The sequence below is a fragment of the Onychostoma macrolepis genome, chromosome 19 (assembly GCF_012432095.1).
Source record: "Onychostoma macrolepis isolate SWU-2019 chromosome 19, ASM1243209v1, whole genome shotgun sequence".
Taxonomy (NCBI): domain Eukaryota; kingdom Metazoa; phylum Chordata; class Actinopteri; order Cypriniformes; family Cyprinidae; genus Onychostoma; species Onychostoma macrolepis.
In genome coordinates this window covers 27,372,142-27,393,344 of record NC_081173.1, presented here as the reverse complement: position 1 = coordinate 27,393,344, position 21,203 = coordinate 27,372,142, and the positions used below count along the sequence as shown (strand labels likewise).

At 34.9% G+C, this 21,203-nt stretch overlaps 1 protein-coding gene across 1 annotated transcript in view; it reads left to right on the top strand.

Moving 5' to 3' along the window:
• Nucleotides 1–1,018: 1,018 nt before the first annotated feature.
• The window catches only part of atp1a3a (ATPase Na+/K+ transporting subunit alpha 3a), a 47,577-nt gene continuing 27,392 nt past the window's right edge, over nt 1,019–21,203 (top strand). Inside the window, exons 1-6 of the mRNA XM_058752860.1 lie at nt 1,019–1,372; nt 13,694–13,810; nt 14,102–14,161; nt 18,461–18,664; nt 20,100–20,213; nt 20,548–20,682. Coding sequence (XP_058608843.1) covers nt 1,367–1,372; nt 13,694–13,810; nt 14,102–14,161; nt 18,461–18,664; nt 20,100–20,213; nt 20,548–20,682 — 636 coding nt within the window. The 5' untranslated portion in view covers nt 1,019–1,366. The remainder of the gene's footprint in view (nt 1,373–13,693; nt 13,811–14,101; nt 14,162–18,460; nt 18,665–20,099; nt 20,214–20,547; nt 20,683–21,203) is intronic.

The following is a 21,203-nucleotide window of genomic DNA, read 5'->3' as shown; positions in this document are numbered from 1 at the left end:
GAGCAGTCGTCAATGACGATGCAACAGGAGTTACCTTTCGCTAGGGAACAGCTGCTGTACGGCTCTGTTGGAGACAGAGGAAACTGCTTCTTGACGTTTTGTAGTAACACGACTGTCTGTATAATGTGTCGAAAACGTATCACATCTATCCGTAAGTGCTGGGGTGAAATCGCCTCGGTTTTGAATGTACCAGGTGATTGCAGAAAGCTGCTAGCACCCTAGCTAACATATGTAAACATCACTGAAATATCAATGACTATCTGCTGCGTTAATAATATCCTGTAGTGTGTAATGTGCCACGATTTTCAAATCTTGTGTGTGCATGTTTAAGATTTAAGGGAAGATAATCTGCAAAGATTCTCCTTATGTGTGTGCTGCAACCAGATTTCATAATCAGTTAGGATTTTTAAACTCCTGTAGTGTGAGCCCGGCTTTAGTGTGAAGAACATTTTAATAATCTAAAGAAACTTTATCCACTGTAAAGAACCTTTTGTGGAATGGAAAGTTTCCATGGATGAACCATAGATACCAATAAAAAACTTTATTTTTGAATGTATCTCAGCAGCATCTCAGTATAATGACAATCCTTGACAATGGGAACTTTTAGGATGTGTTCTCCACAAACTTACCACATTCTTCTACCATGGCATTTGCACTCAAAGAATTTCAAAGTATTTCAAATAATACCATGGTACATGCCAAAAGCATCACTGTATAGCACAAGGGTACTAGTTGTTTGTGAAATATTATGTCCATTAGCCTGTCCAGTGGTTCGGACATGATTCAGCATAATAATCCATTTTAGAATCAGGTAGGCAATCAAACAAGTGTCTGCTGATATTTTTCACTGGAGATGCACATATGTAAAATTCTCTTAATATAACCGGATTCTTCTGGAACATTATCTCATGTCTGTACATTAGAGGCGTTAAAGGGCTACTGACGCTCGCGGATGGATAAGAAGTGCGTGCCGCGTCTCGAAGCACTAGCGGCGGATGAACACAGAGAGGCAGAGTGAGCGCGTCGGTTCTTCATCTCACCGGCATCATTCTCAGCCAGAGACGCTTCATAATCCTCTGCGCTGCATATGCTCTTCTATCATTATATCAAAGGCTGCCACATGTGCTTTTAGAAACCAATGCAGCTTGGGCCATTCTTTAAGGTTTGCTTCATGTAGACCCCCTGTAGCTTAATACATTACTATGCATGGTATCTTCAAGAATATATACATTTAATTTATAGACAGAGGGTCGTTCAAACGCTGCCCGTCGTTATCCGTTCAAGAGCTTCATCTTTCTTCTCTCCCGCTTGACTGAAACCAATCGCAGTTTGACTGACTGAAGACACAGCGACTGACGGCTCCAAAATGGGGGTAAGAATCTATTTTAAATGCTTGCACATTTTGAATGCCATGCATCTTTATAATAATTCGGGGTTATTAGGTTTGGATGGTAACGTGTCTGTATGTATTTTGTCAAATCATTGCATTAAACAGGTGCGTTTATCTCTCAATGAACGTATTGCTTACATTGTAAAACATTGTAAATGTTAAGCAAACATTTACCAGTTATACTGTGGGCGTTTCAGCCTTAGACTGCGGGTTTAACATCATTGACATTGTGAAATAACGCTGCTCGATCGTTTGGCAATTGCGTCAAATCGGATGTTTCATTTTAGCACCCAGCCCGATGCGTCATGATGCAGTTAAAGGGAACTAATGAAGAATACTAGTGAATTTATATGCGCATATTAGGTATATACATAATAATATAATCAAAGTCGTTTGGCATAGAAGCTAGAAATTGAATATATAGACGCTACACTCATTCGATGCAAAAAGGCGCACTGAGGTAAACGCAAAAATGATATCAAATATCAAAATTATCATTGATAACTAATATGTTTCAAATACATACCGGTAAGATATCATAATAACACATATTCAGAAGCACTTTATGATTATAACGTTTCTGTTTGCGCCTCTGTTCGTTCTGTTAAACGTGCCATGACAGCGCGTCAGGAAAAATAACGTTGATGACCGCAGAAATGTCCATTTGCGGTTAGCAATTCGGGATTACGTCTGACACAAGAAAACTTGCATTGCCATAAAGTGATCATTTTTGTTAGTCGTGATTTGTAAATTCAGAAGTCTGGAAAGTCTGAGGGAAATTCTGTCAGCCTCCTAAATGAAAGGCGTTAACCACAGATGGGGGTGGGGGGCGCGTGTGGATAGCCGACTATCCAACATCTTATCACATTTATGACAAGAATTAAATCCCAAAGCGAGTCCAATTGGTCAGAGGCGCGGATACCTGCGTCAATACTCATTTGTCACACCAAGCGCCTTCTAGCTTGTTATTTTGCGACCCTGCAATAACCAGAACTGCTCATCTAAAATTCATATTAAAAGAAACAAATCATTCGATCTGAAATTAAGTGCTGATGTTGTGACGCAAAGACCATTTTCTTTTCCATCGCACGCGAGGTTCTAGGTTTCTGTGTCGTTCTGACATTCTGATATCGGTCGTGATCCCCGGAGGGGTAACCGGGCTCGACGGTCGGTGACGGCGTCAAAGTGGATGCTGATCAATGAGAGTGGAAATTCCCGAACAAGTACCGCGATTGGTCTGTGTAGCGACGGGAGGGCGGGGTCATATTCGCAGTAGCTGATGATTAATTGGTCTTGAGCTAATCAAACAATAGGTAGGATGCAAGGTGCGCTGGGCCAAAATGAAGGTTTGGGATTGAGAGGGTGGTGGGAATGGACTAATACCCAAAGAGAATAAAATGAGCATGGAAAGCGAATGATAGGGTTACAGGAGGGTGTTACCTGGTGTCACCTTGAGAGAGGCAGTGAGTCATTTGTAAAGAGGCTCAGGTGCTTGTGGTTGTTGGCAATTTGTATTGAGGTGAATGTCTCTTGGAGACTGACTAGAATAGAATAACAGTTTCTACACTGAAAACATTTTTAGATGTGGAATATTGGCACATAGGCTAGTAACTAGTAACTTGTGCAGACAACTGGGGCAGTTGTGGTTAGAGAGTCAGACTTGTAACCCAAAGGTTGTGGGTTTAATTCTCAGCACCAGAAGGAAATGTAGGTGGGGGAGTGAAAAACATCGTTTTCTTCCACCTTCAATACCAACACAGCTGAGATGCCCTTGAGTAAGGCACTGAATCCCCAGTTGCTTCCCGGGCTGCTCCGTGTGTGTGAAATGCAGAGCACAAACTCTGAGTATGGGTTACTTGGGCTACAGGTTACGTCGTTGTCATTTTTTTAATTTACAAAGAAACAAGTAGGCCAAACACATTGAATTAAGCATGAAAGTTTGAAGTACGAAATAGCTTTTTGTTACTAAAATAGCATTATTATAATTTTTTTTTACAAGTAGCATTTGTAAAATGTACTCCAAAAATCTGTTTTATTTACAGCCTCAAAAAAATCATTTTTACAGTGTACAGTATGTAGTGTGTTCAGTATAATGTGTGTACAGTATTCATTTATTCTTTATAATAATGTACAGTGTTCATATAATACTTGTTGGTAGTTGTTTGTATTATCATTGTTCAATCATTATGATCAAAAAACCTGGGTGAGTGAATATTGATTACCATCTCTATGTAGTTTGGTAAGTAGTAGGCCTATATTTACTCATTTTTGTTCATACAGCACTAAATGGCATTCACTATATTTAGTGAATGAGTGAACAATTGAGTGATTTCAGACATAGCAGTACCAGTGTGTATATATATATATATATATATATATATATATATATATATATATATATTCATTTTGTGTATAAACAATTTTCACTCAGAAATTGCTAGTAAATTTCACAAAAAACAGCAAGTAATGAGGTAGAAAAAACTGAAATAGTATTTTCTTGTAAAATGTACTTTAGTGTTTTATTTACTGTACAACTTTGAAAAATCTTTTTATTTTCGAAATTTCAAAATTTAATTCATTGTGTTACTTGCGGTGTCTTTGTCATTAACTGTGAAATTTGCTATTAATTTCTGCGTGAAAATTGATCCTACACCAAATTTCTTAAAGCATAGTATACATTTTTACAATTAATAGGTAAATTAAATCAAAATTAAATTAAATTACATTTATGATTACTCCCTAAATTAATCATGCAACGTAATGGATGATATGTTTATAGTTGCATAATGTGTTCTGTTTCACGTGCTAGTTTTTATATATAGTATGCAGTATACAGTATAAGCTGTACAGCATGATAATATTCCAATATAGCCAAGGTTTTGGGCTGATACAGTAAGGGTATAAGGTGAGCAGGGCATGGAAAGGTGAACGATGGGGTAACAGCTGGCGGTTACCTGGTGTCACAGCAGTGAAGCAGTTGTAGGAGGCTCAGGTGCTCGGGGTTGTCGGCAATTAGTGTGACGTGAATGTTTCTTGGAGGGTGACACCGCGATGCCCTTGGGACATGCATCCAAAGACGCAAGCCTGTCTGAAGGCTTCAAGGGCACTGCAGGTGATTAGAATGTTTACAATAGCAGGAATGTCATCTGCTAGTGTGAAATCAGGTTTGTAAAGTGGTTTCTTTTGGTTTTAGTTTCCTAAAATGTTCCTAATGTTGTTTGCCACCATTTTGTTTTGATAATAAATCACTTTGTTGTTTAAGTAAAAATGGCAACAATGGAGTTCAAATATCTGTTTACATAACTTTTCGTGTTGCATGACTGATAATTGTGTATCTGTAAATGAGAAACAGACTGGTGGTGAAAAGTCTTACAATAGATGGTTGTGTAATGGACGCCGTTCAATAGCTCATTCTCATTGAGTGATTCTGGATGTGTATGTGTGCGTGTACTTTCCACTAAAGCACGTAATCAAGCCTTATTTTGTGTCGAAGCCCGGGGACATATGAAGCAAAGCTAGCAGACACGCTATCAGTCAATTTGCCAGACACTGACATGATGTCATATCCTGTGGGACCTTCAAGGTCAGCCAGCAATCTTATTTGATTGGCCCTCAAATGTCAATAGCAGGTTTTAATCAGTTTGTTCCATGCCAAGGTTGCTGTCCTGTATATTTAGCAAGCCACAGTGACAACGACTGCATCAACAGTCTGGTGTGTGCTAAAATGAATTCACTTTAAAATTATTATGCATTTAAATTCTAATTACTTGAAATTTTTAGTAGCGGAAAGAATTATGGCATTTTTAGCCACAAGGAAGTTGTAAAACATGTATGGAATAAAAATATAACACACATGAGTACATTTTTTTTTTTTCGAGTTTAAATAAAGGTTTATTTGTAGAATTTCACACTTCATATATTCAAATGAGCTAGTGAACTGCATTTATTTAGCATCTTATAGAAAACATTTCTCATTTGACTCTAAAATTAAATGAAAAAAAAAATTAAATTATGATTAACCATTTATTGCATTTATACTATTTTCAAGCAATTAACCACATTTATTATTATTCTCAATAAAAAATTTTCATTAATTCCCATTACTTTAATACAGTCATTTTTACTGTATGACTGTAAAACATATGCAAAGATCTTTATTGAAATGAGCATATTTGTGCTCATTTATTTATATTCATTTATTTATATGAAAATTATGTTTTTTTGCATTGTGGTAATAAGAATTTTAGGGGAGAGCTATGTTTAGTTCTCACGAAAATAATGTCACAATGAGCACATTTTCACAGAGAAATTGCTAGTAAATTTCACAAACAGTTCACAAATATTTCACAAAAATAAATGGCAAGTAACACATTGAATTATTGAAATTTTGAAAAGCTTAAATAGTATTTTCATGCAAAACATACTCTAATAACCTTTTTTTTTTTTATTTACAAAATAATTTCATTTTTTTACAATGTACATCACATTTCTTTTCAAACACTGTCTTACTAAAGTAATATTTCACATACAGAACAGAGACATTTTAATTCACACCCATGCTTTAGAAATCCATTGCACACTAATATACTAATTTCGCCTTTGGCTGCATTGAATGCATGAACAATATGCTTCATTTCTGGATGTGACTGACTACACTTAAATTAAACACCCATCATTCTATTACATGATTTTAGCTTTTCTGCTGCTACATAATGGATAGCTCTAACATTTAATTAGTCATTTAACCTCAGCTTTCATATGGTGTCAGTTTTATAGGTGTCTTGTGTGTAGTTATCCAGAAGCAAGGTTTCTTTAGGGTGTAATCCATTACTGTGTGTACAGTACACAGTGTGTTTCCATGTCCTCAAGGTCGTTAGATGAAGCCTTGGACTGAGATGGAGAGAGATGAGAGGTAGTCCCAATGTCGGCCATGCTTCATCTGGAATCCATTTTGCGATTCATTTTTTGATCTTCGCTAGCTCTTATTATTAGTTCTCCCAGATATGAATTAATGAAATGAATCATTTATTCACTCTCGTGTTGTTCTAATCCTGTACGTCTTTCTTGTGTGAAACACGAAAGGAGATTTTAGGCAGAATGTTCACATTTCTATTTTACTCGCAATGAAAGTAAATTTGGAGCAAAGGCTGTGAAACTCCAAAACATGGCAAAAAGCATTAAAAAGTGGTCCATATGATTCATGCAAGTCTCCAGCTTTGTTTGAGGAACAAACCAGAATGTAAATCATTATTCACCGATGTGTTATGCAAGCTTTGATATCAATGATAACGAATGTTTTTTGGTTCTCGTGTGTCTTGTAACTGGTTGTGAAATGTCAGAATTGAATATTTGCATATTCACATAACACACATGAGATTCGTTTCCCTCACATAAATCTACACTGAAAAATGTAATGTGAAATTTTGAATTAATGGACTGTATTTTCTGGTAAATCGTATTCTGGTAATCTTCGACAAATCATTTTTTTTTTCTTCTGTGAATAATTTGACCACAAAAGGCTTGTAATATGGAATACAAGTCAAATGGACTACATTAATTCTTGAATTCTTTTAGAGTTTGATATCCACAATCACCATACTTTAGTTGTCTTTAAAAGTGAACATACTTCAAAACATCCCCTTTTGTATATATAAAAAAAAACGGTGTAGGATTTACTTTGATACAATTTTCAGGAATTGCTAGTAATTTCATAAATAATTACAGAAAATCTGCAAACAACGTTTTGAATAAATGTGAAAATTTTAAGTAGAGAAACTAAAATAGCATTTTCTTGTAAAGTAAAGTTCTTGTTCATTTAAATAATCTTTGTTTTATGTACCAAAAATATTTTCTTTATGAAAGATTCTTTTTTTAGAGTTATTTCAGTACAACTGAGATGCTATTATAGTTTTTGTTAATGTTTTGAATTTTATTTTTAAATTGGTTCATTTTAATTTTAGTTCAAGTTTTGGTAGTTTTATTGTGTGTTCTGGTCTTTTTTTAAAGTTTCAGTTGTTTTATAAATATGTCTATGTAGTTGTTATTACATTTTATTTAAGTTTAGTTTTAGTTTTAGTTATGTTAGTACATCATGTTAAACATATTAAAAATGAGAAATGTTGGCTGAGAAACTAGCTGAAATAAAATAAGTTTAAGTTTTTTATATTTTATTTCAGTCAACGATGATTTTATTTCAAGTAACAACATTTTTTAATGTTTTAAAAAAAAAAAAAAATTTATATTAGATAACTATAATAATCCTGGTGCAGTCTACAGAATAAAGAAAACATACACATTCAGACTGACATGAGGGTGAATAAATCAGATTTTTAATTTCTGAGTGAAATATTTCTGTAATTTTAACATGATGGTCTCAGACTCAAGCTCTCATCTAGAAACCTCTCACAATTCAGTGGTGGGTCTCTCTAAGGCCACGTACACACTGCAGCTAAATGCGGTTGTCAGTTCACCTTTTACTCCTTAATCGCATTCTGTACACACATAATTCACTAAAATACGGGAGTGACAACCGCATTCTACAACCGCATTAACTTCCGAAAAATACAGGTAGTGACAACCGCATTTACAGAAATTCTAAGCAGTGTGTACGGACCCGAACTGAACAATTAGTTGTTAATGAGGTTTTTAACATGCATAGATGTGTCTCTCTTCTGTATGTGTGGTGAATCACAGGGAAAGCAGTACCAGAGCAGCACGAGCCTTGACTCGTTCGTGTTGCCAGATCTTGCTAGAAAAATCAGCGAACAAGACAATAATAAACCAAAGTAAATCCAAATGCTTTATGCTGAAAATAAGATCAAAATATAGCGACTCGTGTCTGCTCACTTTGATAACTCCATAAACCCGATCGTTTTATGATCTGAGCTTAAACAAGCCCAAAAAGTGTAATGAGTGATCATGGCAACACAGACAGCACGCACTCTGTGAAGCAGCCTGTACAAGCATAAACAAAACACAATACCTCTGTCCACTGTACTTCGGTTAAACTGCTGAAAATAATGAGTGTTTTGTCACTGTAATATTACTTTGGTCACAAAAACAGATACTAAATGTGCAAGACGCCAAAATGTTGCTATGGTTTTCAAGCTGTCAGTCATCGCATTTTCGAGAGCCAGTCTTGTTCCGCACATACATGTACCGATAATTTAGGGGATTCACTCCTGTATTTAAAGGGTTAATTCACCCAAAAATGAAAATTAGCCTGTGTTTTACTCACCCTCGACGCACCCTCAGGGGCGCGGGAAGATGTTTTAGGTTTAACATTATTAAATGGATGCCGCCTTATTGGGACAAAAGCTCTCCCTACACCTACCCTAACCCTACCCGATACTTTATATTCAACTTTTTGATTATTTCCTTCATTTTTATTAAAAAATAAATGCTTTTCTGATGTGATTTGAAATTTAAAAAGGGAGAAAAAAAGTGCGCCAAAAGGCAGATTCGAACCCCAGTCGATCGTGTCAAAAGAAGTGTGACACACGCTTTACCATCTGCGCCACTGAATCTGACAATTGATGATCGTCTTTTACAAATTTGACTATCCTAATCATATGTTTGTGGGTGGAGTTAGTGTAAATAGCCTCTTCCAACAACATGGCTATTTGCACTTAAATAGACACTCCGGTTTTTTTTTTTTATATTCCCAACAATTAAACAGTTGCCCACAGAAACAAAACAGGGGGTGCTGCAGCACCCTCAGCACCCCCACTTCCCGCGCCCCTGAGCATCCTAGGTGTATGTGACTTTCTTCTTTTAGACGAATCCAATCAGAGTTATATTAAAAATTGTCCTGGCCCCTCCAAACCTTTCAATGGGGTAAGCGGGTGTTTGTTGTCAACAGTTCAGAAGAGGTGAAATAAAGTGCATGCATCCATAATAAAACATCCCTCACACGGTTCCGGGGGGTGAATAAAGGCCTCCTGTAGCGAATTCATGCGTTTTTGTAAGATAAATATTAATATTTCAAATAAATAATAAACACTTTTTTCTCACTTCCGCTGACTGTGATACGTGGAAGTCGTTCCGGCGGTTCATGACGTAGGACATCGCGTTGCGTGATTAGTGAAACGCCGGTCACGAATTAGAAGCTCAAAACGAGGATTTGTGAAGAAAAATGTTGGAGGATTTCGATATAAGCCAAGAGGAGACTGGTTTTCCTTTGCTAAAGTAAGGAAACTTTGTTTCCTTTGCTCCTGCATTTCTCAGAGGCGCGCGCACGACGCCTACATCCTACGTCATCCGCCGTTCGCCTGCACGGCTTCCGCGTATCACAGTCAGCGGAAGTGAGAAAAAAGTGTTTATTACGTTTAAAATATGGATATTTATCTTACAAAAACACATGGATTCGCTACAGGAGACTTTTATTCACTCCCCCGGAGCCGTGTGAGGGATGTTTTATTACGGATGCATGCACTTTATTTCACGTCTTTTGAACTGTTGACAACAAACACCCATTTCATTTACATTTCTGGGTGAACTAATCCTTTAAATGCAGTTGTCACTCCTGAAACTTACAGTGTGTACATGGCCTAAGAGAACGTAATCTTAGTCATGTCTGAGACGAACCCCACTGGATTTACTAAAGTGGAGCAGCTCCAGTTCTCCACACATCCTACGAGGCCGATGGGCATGCACATGAATGTGCACGTGTGCCAGGTCTGATCTCAGGGTCACGACTGAGTCTGTAACTGTGATGCACGTGTGCGTGAGCGATGGAGAGAGAACCGCAGACAGTCAAATGGATGATGTTTCATGAATGACGATACAGCGAGAACACAGTGTACCAGTATATGTCTGTGCTATCAAGATGGTTAGACTACATTAGACAGCAAACTGTAAACAAAGCTAGTAGATGAGGTAAGACAAAATAAATATAAAAATAGACATTATGTATCTCAAAGCGATTGAATGTATGAATAAGAGAAAAGCAGGAGCAGGATTACGGTTGTTCAGTAGGGTAATCCAGACTGTAGTAAACAGTCGTAATCCTGCACTGCCTTATCACCCAGAGGATAGAAAGAGGAAAAACCCTTGACAGATGGTCAAACTGTTTCAACACACGGCCACAAGGATGCTACAATCTTGCCCTTTTTGTGTTTTGTAGTGTTTTGGGTTTATTTTTTTGGTAACACTTTACAATAAGGTGTCATTTGTTAACATTATTTAATGTATTAACTAACATGAACAAACAATGAACAATGCATGTATTACACTATTTATTCATCTTTGTTAATGTTAGTTAATGAAAATACAGTTCATTGATTATTCATGTTAGTTCACAGTGCATTAACTAATGTTAACAAACACAACTTATGATTTTAATAATGCATTAGTAAATGCTGAAATTAACATTAACTAAGATTAATAAATGCTGTAGAAGTATTGTTCATTCTTAGTTCATGTTTACTAATGTTGTTAACTAATGAACCTTATTGTAAAGTGTTACCATTTTTTAAATAATTTCTTGAATTTTTATTTGTATTTTTTTAGACAAAAGAAATACTGTCTGTTGAGCATTATGCTGAACATAGCAGGGTTACTTGAGTATCTCTGAGATACTCTTATCATTTTTGTTAATATTTTGAATTATATTTTATTTTTATATTTTCTGCTTTCGTGTTATTTTTCAAAATATGTCTGTATAGTTTTTATCAATTTTTATTTCAGTTTTAGTTATTTTAGTACATAAAGTATTTTTATTAACAAAATGAAAATTAGAAATGTTACCAAATGAAATGAAATAAATTTCAACTGAAATAAAATATAATATTAAAAAACATAAACTTATTTTAAGATATATATATGGTTATAGTTTTAGTTAACTATAATAACCCTGGAACATAGTTCATTTAAAACAAGCTGCTACTAAAATATAGAGTTTATCATCATTTAATATTTTCAGTATTTTTAAAGTCTTTTTTAGGGATTGTTTGATTTGTTTCCTCTGTGTATTGTTTTAATAATATAATCTAATAGTTCCTGAATAATTTGGGTTAACCCTATGATGAATATAATTTGTTTCAAATAACAAATAATAGTTGCTAATATAAAAGCTACAATTGGGTCAATTAATATATATATATATATATATATATATATATATTTTTTTTTTTTTTTTTATAGTTTTTATTTAATTTAAATTAAGCCTTATAATAAACAGAAATAATTCATTTTAGATTAGAGACTGCCAATAAATTTGGTCTGTTCTAACTTTTTTTTTTTTTTTTTAATAATATTATCAATCAACATTAGAATAATTTATGGAAGCATGTTAAGCATTGCACATGAAAGCATGCTGGTGTGCTGTAATGGCGGATTTGACAGTAATGCCGTCTGGTTGTGCATGCAAGCTAAAATAGGTCACAGAAGCACACATGGCAAATCAGGGGATGCCACATCAATGAAAATCCCTAATGTGGATTGAAGTGCACTAGACCACCCTCAACGGCCCCCACGCTCACACCTCCCCCAGTATCCCGCACGGGGTTCCTGTTAAAAGCTTCACGGTTTCAAAGATAAGCAGGATAGTGGCTGAAACATTATCTGGTTGGCATTTCCCTTGTCATCCTCAGTCATCAGTTCCTCAGTTCCTGGACCATGTGTCTCTCGCAGTGCAACAGAAGGTGCTGCGACATGATGCTTAAATATGAGCCCATCTGTGTGCTCATGTTAATATCGCAGTTTCAGCTGGCACACATTTCGTTAAAGTTCTCTGATTTATGAAGTTGAATCTGTTTGTGTCATTTGTGGGAAAGGTCTGGCTACTATTTGTGTCTCAAAAAGGTTTTGAATTCCATTTTACCAGCATTTAAAATATATAGCCATTGTTTTTTATTCTTTTTATAACATCTTAGTTTTACAGTCATAATTGATGTCAGTATATACTGTATGCTAGAATCGAGTTTTATTTGACAAATTAAAACAGTTGACCAATTGTAGCTTTTTCTGAAAGTTCATACTGCCTTGCTTATGTGTTAAAAATATAAAAAGTTTTTGTTTTGTATATGGAAATTGAATATATGACATATTGCCCTATATCAAGAGTCAAATTGCCATGTTACCTATTAGGCGATATATGATTTTCACATGCATACTTGTTTTTGGGTAGATTAAGTTTATAACATATAAAATCCCCATAGTAAACTTATGTTCATATGTTCATATGTTAAATTACTATATTTTTGATGATTTTGTATGTGGTATTATAGATGGTTTCATCGGGCGCACGCGCCTGGCCCTAAATTAACTTCCGGTGTGTGTTTGTTTATAGGTCTGGCTACAAACGCAGTTAAAGTTAAAGTGATGAGTAATGAAGTTGGGCTGTGGGTTTTATTTCCCATACAGTTATTTATTTCTGGCGACCTGCCACGATATCAAAACTGACCGATTTTCCAAAAGACTTTGTTGAATAAATACGTACTGCACGTTTAAAAATCAAAACAAGGCGCTGGTGTTTTTATATCACTGTATTTCTGAAGGAAGACTGTCTTGTCATTTTCATTTCATCTTGCATGTTATATGCTATGATTTATCATTTGGGTAGTTGTTTTGAGAGTTTGATTTATTATTTGATCTTTTTAGATATTTTAATTTTGTTAGGAAAAAACGTCCATAATATGCCTGATAAAGCAGCGTTTGTGAGCGGAGCTCTGCTTTGTGTAGTGTTATCGGGAAACCTCTCTTTCTCCCGCTTTAAAGCACCTCCTGCTGGCAGTGAATGAATTTGCATTTTCAATAAGTCAGTTACGCAGCAAAAATATTTTGCTTATCAAAAATAATCTACTCAAGAGGGACTCAAGCTGTTGATTAGATTTGGAAGTCTACCGGAAGTTAAGTTAGGGCCACAAAAGCGCGCATGCGCAGTAACGTTTGTTTATGTTGTTGCCGTTGAAACCGTCTATATGTAACAAATATATGTCAGCAATATATATTTTGTTTATGCAACTTTATTAAAACAACATACAAATAAAAATCTGTATTTTATGTATGTTTTTGTAATCATTTTTAAAAAGTACATGTCTATCTTTTATATTTACTAAAACATGTATTGATGGGCGTTAGGATGGATATATATATATGTACATGACATATATGTCCAAAAATGTATTACACATACATACCATATATATTTGTATGGGCTATATGAAATTGTCCCCATTTCTTCATATATGGAAATTACAGTACCACTTTACAACAGGGGTCGACAACCTTTTTAGGCATGAAGTGCCATTTTAAATTTTTCTGGTTAACCACTGTGCCAATAACCCCCAATTTCTCCTCCAGTATGGACGGTCGGACAGCTACCGTGTGGCGACCACGCAGGACAAAGATGAGAAAGAGTCTCCTAAAAAGGGAAAGGGAGGGAAAGACCTGGATGATCTGAAGAAGGAAGTACCGCTGGTAAGACACATCGACCATATCATACATCTTCATGTTCTTGTATGAAACTTTTAATATTTTATACTTACAATCAGTGATCTATAGTGAATAATTTCATATTGTACTGATTTGGCTATGTAATTTTGCCACAGTGCTCATTGGATGAGTGGTTCAGTGCCTCATAAATGAATTTAAGTACACCATACTGTATTGATTTTCAAATACAAATGTAGCAAGGTTGTGGTCAGTTGCTCTTTATAGCAACTCATCCTTTCTTTGTGCAGATTTAAACTCTCTTGTTTTTTCCCCCAGACAGAGCATAAGATGTCAATTGAAGAAGTATGCAGAAAATACAACACTGACATTGTACAGGTGAGTTTCTCACATCAGTAATAACCCTAATAACCCCAACAAATACAAATATACACTAAAACGCTTCAAAAGAGACAGACTTGTAGATGTTTGTGAAATGTTTTCTCTGTTTTGGAGGGATGATCATTTTTAAAACGTATTTATTGCATCAAAATTTGTTAATACTTTATTATAGTTATGGGTGGGTTTTATCAGCTGTTTATTATTCATGCAACAATACATATTACTGTTATAGTTTTTATTAATAACCATTGCTTTATAGCTGATAACTTTGTCTAGTGCTCTTATGAATGTTTTTAGCATGATTTGCAGAGGTGGACAGTAACGAAGTAAATTTACTTGAGTATTGTACTTAAGTACACTTTTTGAGTATCTGTACTTTACTCGAGTATTATTTTTTCTGGAAACTTGCGACTTTAACTTCACTACATTTGAAAGACAAATATCGTACTTTTTACTCAACTACATTTATATCAAGGTCCCCAAGTAGAAAGTCGTTATATTTAGCAGTTTTACAATGAGTGCATTTTCAGATTCACTTAACTCTTTTTTTTCTGCGGAAATCCGACCTGCGATCTGCCAGGACCTTCCTGTGTTGCCAAGTCTTACAGTATTTCTAAGCCTGCAGTTTTCCGCCTAGCTTTGAATGGACATTTGGCTGATACTTGTTACGCAAATCTGGCAACCTCGGGATCTTCCCCGCTAAACTAATGTAAACGTCCGCGCTACTGCACAGCTAAAAGCGCTCTAAAAAGGCATGTGTTAACTCATTAAAGCCCTTTGGAAAATTAACCATGTTTTTACTATAGTAACCATAACTATGGTATTTGCAGTAAAATCACAGTATCCACAAATTTACTATTATCTCACTATAGTAACCTATAGTTTGTTTTCTTTTCAATGTTTGCTTTGTTTCTCTAAAATGAACCATATCATAGACTTCAATATCTCTTTGAAAAAGAACTTTGTAACTTTTAAACAAGTATTATAATGAGTTCAATGTAGCTGTAGGAGTGTTAGATAAAAATAAAGATGATTATCTTCATTCAGTTGTTCCATTTTAATATGTTTTGTAACATAAAAGCTCTTAATTCCAAAGGTAATACAAGCTAATCAGTGTATTCAGTAGGTTGCATTAGTAGCATAAGGTATTGTAAATATACAACAATGCGACAATAAAAAAATGCATTTACTTTTCACTTTTGATACTTAAGTACTTTTAAAAACATGTACTTCCGTACTTTCACTTAAGTAAAAATCTGTCTTTACAACTTTCACTTGTAGTGGAGTAGTATTTGACCAGTGATATCTGTACTTTCACTCAAGTAAGGAAGTTGTGTACTTTGTCCGCCTCTGATGATTTGTGAAAATTATACACTATAATGAATGACATAGCATAGACTTATTCTACAGATCTGTGTACTAGTGTTAAATGCTACTGTTTTTGACAGTGTTGATAACGTTTCTGACAGATAATATCATGATTTTTTTTTGCATTTCCCTTACCGAATGTGCTATCCTGTCAGCAATCCTGTCCATTTGTTTACTGTCAGTTTAAGTGACGTTGATGCACTGTTGCCAGATATTGCTATTAAAACGAACAAAAAAACGATAGGCTAAATAAATAAAAAATAAACTGAAATTATTTCAAATCTTTTGCAATTAAGATAAGATAAAGATATCAGTGACCCTAAACTGCATCGTCCTACTTTATTAACATTCTAAAGTGTTTAAAATTAAGTGGAAAAGACAAGTCCAAACACGCTTATAATAGCTGGATCTGGCAACACGGAGGCTGTGTGCGCGCCCTCACTCGCAACTCTCTCAAGCCTCGTTCACTCTCGCAGCGATCATTTTCATTCCACAGATGCTAAACATTCTTGCAAACGGTCTAAACGGAATTATACATGTCAACGCAGACTTTCATACGAGGAGTTTAACAGCAAATTAGTCATTCAGAGAACAAATTTTATTTTTGAACATGAAAAATTTACAGAGGGCCTCAGTGACCTCATGGCTGGCTAGGGACCTGTCAGTAATGAACAATTAAAACCAATTAAATCAAGTAAACAAGTTTCATATGGTGGCACTGTAGAGCAACATTAAAATACATCTTAAAATCCAAAAATAGTATTACAAGTATTACAATAAATATTTTAAAAATAATCTCACAAAAGGCTTTTTACTAGAATAAAGGCGTGGTTTTGAGAATAAAGTCATAACATTTAGAGATTAAAGTAGTAATATTTAGGGAATAAAGTTAAAATTCTGAGAATGATATCAAAGAATTATGAGATTAAAGTAGTAATATTCTGAGAATGTTATGGAAGGAAACATCAAAGTAAAGTGGAGTCGAACACTGGTTGTCATTTAAGATTGCAGGAAAGAGGCAATTTCCTGACTGTCTGTCTGGTTCTTTCTCCTGAATAAATTCAATTTCCTTCATAACTGCGGATGTGTCTGGATGCTAAAGATAACTTGATGCTGATGCACCAAAAGACCAAGGATTTCTATCTTGGTGAATCTTTTGCTGAAGTTTAATTGAACTAACTCCTCTATTTCCTCACTGGTGAGGCTACTCTGGTGCCCTATTCCTATAACTGCCTATTTTGCATATTTGTTTTTCCTCCTCAAAATTGTTCTGCTTTAATCACATAATATTATATCTTCTGTATCCTGGTTTTTGGGTTATTTCACCCAAAAATGAAAATGCAGTCATCATTTGTTCACCCTTATGCCGTTTCCAAACCTGTATGACTTTCTTCTGTGGAATGCAAAAGAAGATATTTGGAAAAATGTCTCTGTGTGTGTTTATTACATACAATGTGAGTCAATGGAGAGTTTTATTTGACCCCCATTTAGGTTTAAAATATTGAACTGTCCTGAATCCCTTTAATCTTGTAAAATTAAGTCTGTATTATCAAATTTAAATAAATTAATTATTGTAATGGTACAATGTTATTACTTGTTTCTTAAAGTTTAAAAAAAAAAATGTATTTACGTGGCATTAAAACAGTCATTATGTACTGCAAAAAAGTATAGCTTGTATTAACCCTATACAAACAATCTACTACATCTACCATCTGTTGTCTGATTGATAATTTGTGCTTTTTATCAAGTTAAAGGTCTTTTAGTATCAGGTCGTGGTTCATGTGTCTTTTTGCTGTTATTTTTATTAAGTAAACACAAAAATAACTTTTATAATGTTAGTAATATAACAAAATCCTTGATTATCCGTAATATTTTTTTAAATGACAATGATTAAAAATTTTAATAAAAAATAATTAAAATATTAGTATCAAATATGATGCATCAGGCTTTTGATTATTGCTTGTTTGTTCATCCTTGATTAACATTTATTTGCTCGTATGTTTTGCCCCACAATAAAAACTAAGCATTTAAATATCATCTTACTAAGACATATTATTAGGAGATATAAAGTGACAACTGATATTTAGATGCATTTTTTTTTTATGATATACTGTTGATTGATACTGATAGGCTTCTCATTGATTTACATTACAACAAGCTATCAAAATTTCATCTTACTGGTCATATAAATATCAGCACATGCAGCAAATTGCATATTTTGCTCAGTTTGGACCTCTGAATAAATTGTTTTCCCCCTCCTCAACTATGTGCTCCATATTCTCCTATAGTATATTATATGAGCCATAAAAGCCTGATATATCAAGTATGATATTCAAAAAAAAAAGAAAAAGAAAAAGAAAAAAAAAGTCTGCTGACTTTTTTATTTTGTTTTAAAATATTTTGTCTAAGCATCAGTGAACTGTTCTATTTAAATAATAATAATTAATAAATAAATAAAAATAGATTTTTTATTATTATTATTTAAAATGTAAAACTTGCCAGTTAACTTGCCCTTTAACAGATTCTCCTCATTCAAAGCAACTTAAAGGGACAGCCCACCCAAAAATGCCACCATTTACTCACCCTCAAGTTGTTCTAATCCTGTATGAGTTTCTTTCTTCTGTTGAACACAAAAGAAGATATATTGAAAAATTTGGTAACCAGACAGTTAATTCTATAATATGTAAAAAAAAATACAATGGAGGTCAATAGGGACCAGCAACTGTTTGTTTACCCAGATAAACTATCCCTTTAACAGAGAACTAATTTCACCTTAATGAGCTTATCTGAAGCACTAATGTTTTAGAGCAGGAACTGTGATCTCAACAAATCTCCTAAAACACACCGCCACCATCGCCCTCTAGTGGCAGCGCAGTAGTGTTTGACTCATGAGTCAGATTTCTTCTCACACTCTCTTGTCCCCTGAAGGGTCTGACTAATGCCAAGGCAGCGGAGTACCTCGCTCGGGATGGTCCCAACGCTCTCACCCCGCCCCCGACCACCCCGGAGTGGGTCAAATTCTGCCGACAGCTCTTCGGTGGATTCTCCATCCTGCTGTGGATCGGAGCCATCCTCTGCTTCCTGGCCTACGCCATCCAGGCCGCCACGGAGGACGAGCCTGCTGGAGACAATGTGAGAACTCACACATGTGCACAAAAGCATACATTTGCACAAAAATATGCGTTATGCTGCCGTTTGGAGTAGGCCAGATTTAGGACAATTTTCCTGTGAGTAGATAAGGCCATGTTTGTGACATAGTCAGCAATCCTATTCAATGGCTAGTCTTTTATTTGTAATCCACAAATAATTTTTTATTATTAATAATACTGTTTTAAATACGATCTGTTCCTTTTATAGTGTCTTTAGTTTGGAGAAAAGCCATGGGTGGCAGAAAGCATTTTGAAGAAGTCGGGTTGAGAAAGAATAAAAACAAGCCTCACTTCCCACTTTTCAGTTTTAGCAAATTAATTAAGACAAAACATTTTCAGTCCCTATCTCACTGAATGTTTTGCACTTTGTTATGAGGTCAAGCTTTGACTGGTTAGCATGGTTCATTAGCATGACCAGTAATGCATCTTCTGTTCAGCTATTCAAAACTGTTCATATATTCTGGCAAAGTCATTTTAGTCCAAGAAACATACTGTATACACTACTGTTCAGGTCAGTAGGATTTTAAAATATTTTTGAAAAAAGTCTCTTATGCTTACCAAGACTGCATTTATTTCATCAAAAGTACAGTAAAAATAGAAATATTGTGAAATATTATTACAATTTAAAATAACTCTTTTCTATTTGATTATATTGTAAAGTGTAATTTATTCCTGTGATGCAAAGCTGAATTTTCAGCATCATTACTCCAGACTTCAGTGTCACATGATCCTTCAGAAATCATTCTAATATGCTGATTTGCTGCTCAAGAAACTTTTCTCTTTATTATCAGTGTTGAAAACACTTGTGCTGCTTAGTTTTTTGTGAAACACGTTTTTTAAATGTAAAATAGAAATCTTTTGTAACATTATAAATGTCTTTACTGTCAATTTTGATGAATTTAAAGCTTTCTTGCTGAATAAACGCATTCATTTATTTAAAAAAATATAAATAATTAAATGTGTAAATCATTTTTATTTAACGAATTGGAATTGTTTTGAATAGAAAGTTCATATTTAAAAGAATTTCTTTGATAAAAGGAAACATTAAATTCATACATTCATATATATATATATATATATATATATATATATATATATATATAAACAATTCTAAAATTATAAATGTATTTGCTGTCACAAGAGACACAGGGAAAAAAGCATAATGATGCATGCAAAGTGTAGAGAGAAATCTGCCTTGATATCATAATCATTCATGGTTGGCTTCAGCCAATGATTTCTGGTGTGCTGTAATGGAGAATTTGACCATAATGCTTTCCATTTTGGTTTGTGGGCTAAATGAGGCAAACAAGGTGAAACAGAGAAATCAAGGTCAGTGATCTCCTGAGGATTTTCTCCACATTAATTTGATAACCTGTCCTCCTGCTCTCTCTCTCTCTCTCTCTCTCTCTGCTCCACAGTTGTATCTGGGGATCGTGCTGTCTGCTGTGGTCATCATCACTGGCTGCTTCTCCTACTTCCAGGAGGCCAAGAGCTCGAAGATCATGGAGTCTTTCAAGAACATGGTTCCCCAGGTACACAAAATAAAATTTCTTTAATATCCTCAGCTCTGATTCCTAATCCTACTTCAGCCAAATTATAATTCAAAAGTGACAAAAATTTTCAGTGCATATTTCTAGCTGTGCTCCTCAACTCTATAATAGTCTGAGTGGATCAAAAGGAAAACTCAAATAACCAATAAATCTTAATCCACTGTTTTCCTCTCTGGTCATAATCCGAATTATTATCTCCCCGCACTGAGTCTCTGAAGCCTCTAGACTATATTAATGCTCCTCTAATCTCTCCTTTGGCCTTAAAGTCATTAGAGGCTGAAATTGATGTGTGTGTGTGTGTGTGTGCTGTCCACAGCAAGCTTTAGTGATCCGTGAAGGTGAGAAGCTCCAGATTAATGCTGAGGAGGTGGTGGCTGGTGATCTGGTGGAGGTGAAGGGAGGAGACAGGATCCCTGCTGACCTCAGGATCATCTCTGCTCATGGCTGCAAGGTACAGTATCTAAACAAAAACATGGCTGGAAATATCTATTACAACCCCAATTCCAGAAAAGTTGGGACATTTTGTAAAACTCAATAAAATCAAGAATCTGTGATTTGTTCGTTCTCTTTAACTTTTATTCAATTGACAAAAGTACAAAGAAAAGATTTCCAAAGTTTTCACTGACCAATGTAAATGTATTTTGTAAATATGAACAAATTTTGATTTTGATGGCTGCAACACACTCCAAAAAAAGTTGGGACAGAGGCATGTTTAACACTGTGTCACATCAACGGTCCTTTTAATTACAATGTTTAATTGTTTAGGAATTGAGGATACTAATTGTTAAAGTTCTGCAAGCAATATTTTTGTCCAATCTGGCTTGATACAAGACTTCAGATGCTCAGCAGTCTGTGTTTGTTGTTGTCTGATTCTCCTTTTCATGATCATTGCGAAATGTGATTTGTTTGACACTTCTCTCGTGAAATTTGGCACAAAGTGATGAGCCATGACCCATCTTTGTTGGCAAAGAC